Below are 8,064 nucleotides of genomic sequence, written 5' to 3' on the forward strand. Positions count from 1 at the left end.
TGTGCAGTAGCTTGAAGCACTCAAGCTTGCCAACATATAACTAAAAAAAAGAAGAATTCCAGCTTGGAACTAACTGCCAGTAATAATTTTTAATCGCACGAAAGGAAGCACTGTGTTTACCAATTGGCTGTGCACATTCTGTAGAAATGCTTCTAAGGTTTTCTGACAGCACAAACGTGATATCACGGCGGCAACTTTAGCCAATTGACAGTATCGAGAAGATGATATCTCAAGTGTTCGGCCCTCACGAGCCCCAATGGTGGCGAGGATGTTAACGTCAATGGGGCCGAATCCCCTCAGGCTCGAATTTCTAGAGCATGATGATCACATCATAGAACCTTTAACTATCGTGCCTTACACTTACGAGACATCAGTGACCAGTTCCTATCGGGGATTCCGTGGTATTCATGACTAGAACTGTCAGATACAGAAGCATGCGTAATACCAAAATATCAAGGAACTCAGAGAGCTGGTGGGATTTGGTTGCGGGGCCAAGCGCAGCAATATTTAGATCCTTTCAATTATCCTTAAAAGTAAGCAGCAAGAATTAGAGAAGGGGGTGCCGGTTCCAATGACGAAGGTGTTGAGCTGTTAAAAATAATAACTATCAACAGCCCGACCCTGGATCATTTCCGAAAGCGGAGTTTGTGGCGCTATCACGTGATCGTCTAGGCGGCTACCAGTCCCAATATGGTAACAAGCCAATTGCTAGATGTTCCTCGGCCCTTGCTCCGGCCGGACTTCCCTAGCAACAACAGGTAAGTTAACTAACATCTCGGATGGCAAAAGAGCGGCGGGCCGACGAAAACAAACATTGGGCTGTCATGCAAAATAACAATAATAGCTTGCAAGATCCAGTCAACCTGATCTCTGATCTCCAATTGTGCCGTCCGGGGTTGCTCCTCTACGCCGTACTTTGATAAGGGATCTTTCAACCAACTTGGCCGCTGAACAACACTAGAACTTCTCGTGGAATCTCCAGCGCTTTCCTCCCGCATCATCTCTTATTCTGGCCCCTGCACAAGATTTGGTCATCATTCAGGGGCCCTCCATTGTTCCTCGGTCCATTTCAGATTCGCGTGCGCTCCCCTCTACTAATTCAGAGCCCCCTTTTCGCACATGTTTCGGGACTGGACTGTGATGGAGCTGGCTTCTGACGCCTGTGTTAAAAATAATTTGTTATCTTGTGGGCTTCCGCCATGGACACCAATGTCTTTACGATTTCCGGAACCTCCTTGTCACCCTCCGATACTGTCCCCAACAATAACACCACCACCACCACCTCCTCACGACCACATTCCTCCCGTGGTACCAGTATCTTCCACCCCACCCGCCTTTCATCCATTTCTCCACCCCAACACCCGCTTGAAAAGCCTTGCAGCGCCCAGAATCGACGGCTCCAACTTCGAAACGCAGGTTTTCGTGGCGCGTTACTCCAGTCACGAAAACCAAGCCCTCCTTTCACAAGATGGCGATCGCCTTCGGGGGCCTCTGATCAACATACAGAGAAACAAAGTGATGATACTGCCAGCATAGATCAAAGCTGCAATCTCTCAAAACTGACCACATCACACACGCGCCGCTCGAGTATTCTTGAAGAAATCAATAACTCTACGCAGAGGAGGTATCGTCAGTCTCCGCGACCTCCAGCAGCTTCCTTGTTCCATGATCTGCCTTCTCCGGACCCACCTACATCTACCAATGACTTCCCCCTTTATTCTCCTTCGAAGTGTAGCGGGCAATTAGGGCCTCCTATTGATCTGGACACTTTCGACTACAGTGATACAGATATGCCATCGAAACCGAAAAAACCGTCTTGGAGGTCATCCCCCTTCAGCAGCCTCGACCGCCCAAAAAGACGACCTAATATTACAAACAGGAACTCAGATCTCGAACTTTCTAGGTATATAGAACATCTAGAAGAGCAGCTTGCCGCCTCTTTAAATCGTGCCGAATCGATAGACTCATCTACGACGAATATTCAAGCAGCAAAGTTCAAAGCTCTCAATGCGGAATATAAAATATTGAAACAAGAGCTGCTAGAATGGGAGACCAAATTCGAAGCTCGATTGAAAGACGAATTACGCAATACGATCGACAAAGAATCAGAGCTTCGTGCTAAAATTCGTTCTTTGGAGAGACTTGTCGAAATTAAGGAAAATAAGATCCATGAGCAGCAATGGGAAATTGAAATGGCAACCCAAAAGTTACAAAACATGGAAGCGGTTAATGCGACGAACCGTAGCCTGGAACGGAGGATTGATGTGTTAACAGAACTTTTGGCTCAGTCGCCAACACGGATGGAGCCATCGTCAGGGTTGAATATTGTGCCTGAGACTTCTTCTTCTCAGGCGGACGGTATATATCATACTCCAAGGCCTCGATCTATGTTCTCCAAGATTCCTTTGTCTCCCGTTCGAAAAGCGCTTTTCCAACCTCTTTCGGTACCCAGCTCAAACGCCGTAACAGACCCTTCTGTTCACTACCACCAAGCATCTGATCACCCCTACGTTTCGCCCCCGCAAAGATTTGAACAGACGGATGATGCCGAACTGATGTCTCTCGATTCTGGAGTGGGTGACTCCTGTTCCCCTCCGTCTACCCGCGCGCTAGACTCACAACGCTCATCCATGATTTCACATGCTTCATCAAACCCATCCCATTGGGGAACCTCTTTTCCTCTATCACCTGAGATTCAAGGGAAATTTTCCAGTCGTCACAGGAGGATGAGGCGATTCCCTCCAGGGTCATGCACATTGAAGCCACTCATCCTACCCGCTACCTCACCGCATGTACCTAGCCAAATACACCGCCAGACTTTCTCCAACGATCCAATATCCCCTTTTCATTTGCGCCCAACTAGTGCTCACGATTCTCCCAACTCAACTTGGGTAGAGCCGGACACCCTACGTGCTCTGGAGGGACAATCACATCGATATCAAACGTTCGATGAAGCCATCAATGGCCATAGCATGTCCGGGGGAATTGCGCCTCTAGAAACTGACCTGGATGATTTTTCGACTACAGGATCATCACCTCACATATTTTTCGATGATATCCATCCAAGCACTCTGATGGCATCCCCAGCGTTCAATAGTCAAACTCAAAACGAGCCACTTAAGCAAGTGGCACCACGCACGCTAGAGAATGAGCTTCGCCAAAGCAACCCATCACTGCGCGTAAGACCCCGAACCAACCGCGAAACTGACCGGGACATTACCCCTGTGGCGGTGCTGGATTCGAAGATTGCAAGGCTTCGCAAGATTTATCCGGCGTCACGAAATTTTGTCCCATCGCTTGACAGCAGACAAGACCCCTTCTACCCTTTCTACTACTACATTTGGGATGTCGCACCTAACCCGGCAAATTTGATTCGGCGAATCATTGCAAATGCATGGCATGCAAACTGGAACCACCTTGGGAAGATGTCCTGGTGGGTCCTAGGTCTGTTCTTAAGTGGCCAACCAAGAAATCAGTGGCTCAAAAACAAACGCCAGTGTCAAATTAATTACGACAATAACGATGACACAGCGTCCACTACCAACTCCAGGAGTCCAACGAACTCGTACCGCTCTAGAACGAGCCCCCGTACTTCACACTGTGAAGGAACCCCAACCAAACAGACCACTATAATTTCGCCCGACGATACGTCAGCATTAATCCATACCCCTCCGGGAGGTTCCACAAACGGACTTCCCATAGCTATTACTACAGAGCCACCTCCACCAAAGAGACCGTTTGAAGTATGGGCTAGGTTTTCCTTTGCACTTGTTCTTGCCATTGGATTGGCCGTGAGGGACGGACCTGCATCTCTGATGGATGAATGCCTGCTGAGAGGGTCCTGTATTGCTGATGGTACAAGATCTGCGTCGGCAGACACCGACCAAAATGCCCGCCCTTCATCAGAACGTTCTTCACATATACTAGAGGTGTCTCCTCCACCTCCACCACCGGATTTTTCGCACGGCGCTCCTAGTGGGGACCAGGTTAATGGTGAACCAACCTGAAATCCTTCCGGTTCATATACCTCCGTTACACCCTGAGATCCCACCTGGCTGATTCCGCCATTGGGCGACTATCGCTAAGCCCACCCTAATGACAATACCCTGAAGCATTTCACGTACTCCCTACCTAGGTTTACGGCAGCCAAGACGCCAGCCCATTCAGCGACAGAAATTACTGGCTCAACCAAAGCATCAAATTCCAGCCAACGAAACATTTCCTCTACAAAGCCAGAACGCTTCTGGCAAGCTTCTGGAGGCGAAAGCCCTTTTTGAAATTTGTTTTGTGGAAGACGGAACGGAGGCTCTTTACTTGAGAAATCTCAAACTTCCGATCCTTGATGTGTTTCTTTAATAGCGACTTAACGACTTTTGCTGGCGAACTTTCTTCCTTGTCTATCCTTTTTTTTCACTCCCATCGGTACACACAAAACAGGAGGAACTTTTGTGGCACATGCAAGAAATACGTGTACAACCTCGATTCCTCGAACAAGCATATGCATTAATTCGCTGAACCAAGAAGAAAAATAAAAAAGGAAAGAGAAAACAAACCATCGAGAAAACAGCAGCAACACAGCAGTGACGTACATGCTTCCATTAATCTTGGGACACCATGCATGGTCCGCTCGCTCAACCGACGTGTATTTAATAAGCGTACACGGACGAACTGTGTGTGCGATAAAGCCAACAAAAACAGGAAAGAAAGCAAAGGAAGTTGGTGAATAGTGTGCCGCGCACACGATGGCGCAATCATTTTCCCTTTTCACAATAGATATTAGTAGATCATCCTAGATGGATAAAAAAGAAAGCTGTACGCAGCGTTAGTTCGTGAGGTTTTCTATTCACTTTCTGGGGCGGAATCAGATCCCCGTCGAAACAAAGAGAAGGATGAAACCACACAGCACAACACTCCGAAAATCACAAATGAGTACATGTAAATATGGCGGAATACATAGTTAGATATTTATACATAGATACCCCAAACAAAACAAGAAATACATATTATTTCCATTTCATCCGGCCCTCTCACAATGTTAATACTAGACATCGCTCTATGCGACAAATGTATATTTACTTCTAACCATGCCATGCTTACTCACTCTCTGTAGTGAGTGCGCCACAGTGTACAGAAAACCACACTGTAAAGAAAATATTTTGAATATAGTAATCTTCAAAAATTAATTAATAATCATCATTATATCTATCTATAATATAAAGATTATCTATATACTCATTAGAAGATGTAGAATTCACTGTAAGTTGAGATTCTATAGAATTATCTTATTATGATTGAATGACTGTAGATTTTATAGATTTGATTTCAATTAATTAAAGAGTCTTATTAAATATCTTTTTTATCTCATCTACTCTATAAATCATGATCTTGTGATTGATATTCTTAATAATAAGAACTTCATCTACTTGTATCTATCTGTAGAAGAATTTAACAATTTAATATCTATTTATTTAATAATAATCTGCAAGTTTACTCTTATAATATATATTTAATTTCATCTGAATCATGCTACTCTTGAAGATCTTGTTTAATCATCTTATTAAATCAGATATAAGAATATTCTTCACATCTTCTAAGATCTTAACTGCTGTATTAATTTAGTGATATAGTTTTATAACTATCTCTGAGAAGATTAATTATAAGAAAATAGTTAACAGTTGATCTACAGATGATGAGATAAAGTAATTACATATATTATTATTATTATTATATATGTTGAGATTCAGAGTATTATCAATGATAAGAGACTTTAATTAATTGAGAATTATATTATAATTAACTGAATACATTTCATAGTTAACAAAGTCAGCTCTTATAGTATCAGATTTAAATACTTACAGTTGAATACTCTTCAGATTAGTAAGAAATTATCTATCATTATACTACTTATATCTGTAGTAAGCAGTCTCATTAACTATCTTTATATAATAATACTTATACTGCTGAAAAGATACATTATTAAGAGATTATAGAATATAACTTATATAAGATAAGAATCTGAATAGAATAATCTTATAAAGATTACAGTATTAAATAAATTCTTCTATAAGATAAGAATTATAATTATTTATTAATAGCAGTCAATGACTGCTTATTTAATACTTTTTTATCATCTTATTAAATCACTTAATTTATTCAAATTCAATTTCATTATTTATAAAGCTAGACTTGAATGTGATAATAATATAATTATCAGATAAGTTAAAGTATATATATTAATTCTCTAAATAAATCTTTGATTTTATTATAATCAATGAATTCAATACTGTATTATCTGTACTGATACACTTTATCACTGTTATTAACTCACAGAAGTATGATAACTGTATAATAAAATTCTGTAAGAATAAGTACTCACAGGCGATTATTTAAGTGTTTGCAGCTTGATGTGATATGTACTGTTAACTACTAGAAGTATTCACAGTAGAAAGATAAAATATAGAAGTTAAATGTATAATAGTATTCAAGCTGAGTTATGAATAGTATTCATGAACTTCAGTCTATATAGTTATATATAGTCAAGAGTCACTAACTCTATTAATTATACAAGAGATAGAAATAGAGATAAAGAATTCATAAGAAGTAGAATATCTTATATACTCTTCTCTCTCTAAGACTTCATCTGTGAAGTCTTTCACTGAGTAACTTCATAGAATGAGCTCAGTACTGTAGTGATACTCACTAAAAATTCTTTATATCTATAAAAATCTCAGTGAGGAAAAATCTCTTATTATTATAAAGAGAAAAGAGTCTGTCACTTAGTTTCTTATTTTATAAAATTCTTTATAATCTACAGATTCTTCTCTGACTATTATACAGATTCATCTTACATCTTTTATATAGAAAAATTTCAGTTAACTCTTAATCATTTTCATGAGATTCTTATATAACTATTATACAGATTTATCTTATAGATAAATCACTCTCTATAAGATTATCTTTATTAAAGAGAAGTATTTATAAGTTAATCTTTTACTTATTCTTATAAATCATTATTCTTTAATACTATAGAATTGTAAGGAATTTTTCATTCTTTTATTAACTCTATAGAATTATAGAATTAAGATATTCACAGTCTATAATCACTCTTTATAGTTATATAGAAAGATTCAGATCTATAATTTATAATCACTCTTTATTTACTAGAGTAATCTGACTGTTCTGTGAAATCACTCACAGTGTAAGTAAATCTCTTTAAAGTAGTATAAATATCTCAGATCTGTCTATGAAATCTTATCTTCTTTTTTCTTTTTCTATAACAGCTCTTATTTTTATAAACTGTGAGTATTCTCATTCATCTGTAAAGTATTTTTATTCAGATAATAGAGAGAGAGTATTTTTAATAATATTTATATATTGATTCAAGAACTTCTCAAGAATAGAAATTTTTTCAATTTCAATATCTTTATAAATAATATCTAACTACTACTGAGCTTTTTATAAGCATCTCTGTAACTTCTCTGATCACTTTTTATCAGCTAATAAAGCAGAGATATCACTGCTTATAACAGTGTCTTTATCTCTTTCAGCTCTGTCACTGTATCTGATCTTCAGATCAGTGATCAATTTCATGTCTCTCTCAGATCAGTCTCTGACTTTAAGCAGTGTAATTCTGCTCTTTACTGTAAGTCTCTTTATAAGTAATTTCTTACAGATTCTAGCTAATAGTTCTTGTAAAACTCTCAGTGTTATCAGTGTTTTCTACAGCTCTGCAGATCTATGATTATCTCTCTTCTACTCACATAATCTCTGATTAAATATATACAAATATATCTAGATTCTCTATCAATAATTCTTGTACTGCAGTGCATTTTCACAATCTTATTATTAATAAAAGATGAGTTTCTGAGTATCTGTAAAATTCAGATAATTAAGATAATGTAAATATTATAAATTTATAATAGAAGTTGATCTGAACAGATGAGCTTTCTCTTTATATCTTAATTATTTTCAGACTGAATACTTCAGTATAACTGAGAAAGTAAACACAGCTTTGTAAGAGATATCTGATTACATGCATAGACAGTCAGTCTTTAAAACTCTGCT

The 8,064-nt window shown here is 39.0% G+C and overlaps 1 protein-coding gene across 1 annotated transcript; it reads left to right on the top strand.

Moving 5' to 3' along the window:
• Positions 1-768: 768 nt before the first annotated feature.
• On the top strand, positions 769-5,062 carry BDBG_04622 (uncharacterized protein). Its single transcript, XM_002624712.2, has one exon. The coding sequence runs from the start codon at positions 1,200-1,202 to the stop codon at positions 4,005-4,007; it is 2,808 nt and encodes a 935-aa protein (XP_002624758.1). The 5' UTR covers positions 769-1,199; the 3' UTR covers positions 4,008-5,062.
• Positions 5,063-8,064: the final 3,002 nt, after the last annotated feature.

Source organism: Blastomyces gilchristii, assembly GCF_000003855.2.
Source record: "Blastomyces gilchristii SLH14081 genomic scaffold supercont1.9, whole genome shotgun sequence".
Classification (NCBI taxonomy): domain Eukaryota; kingdom Fungi; phylum Ascomycota; class Eurotiomycetes; order Onygenales; family Ajellomycetaceae; genus Blastomyces; species Blastomyces gilchristii.

Coding starts and splice junctions, on each gene's coding strand:
- BDBG_04622 (XM_002624712.2), top strand. CDS start 1,200: ATGGACACCAATGTCTTTACGATTTCCGGAACCTCCTTGTCACCCTCC.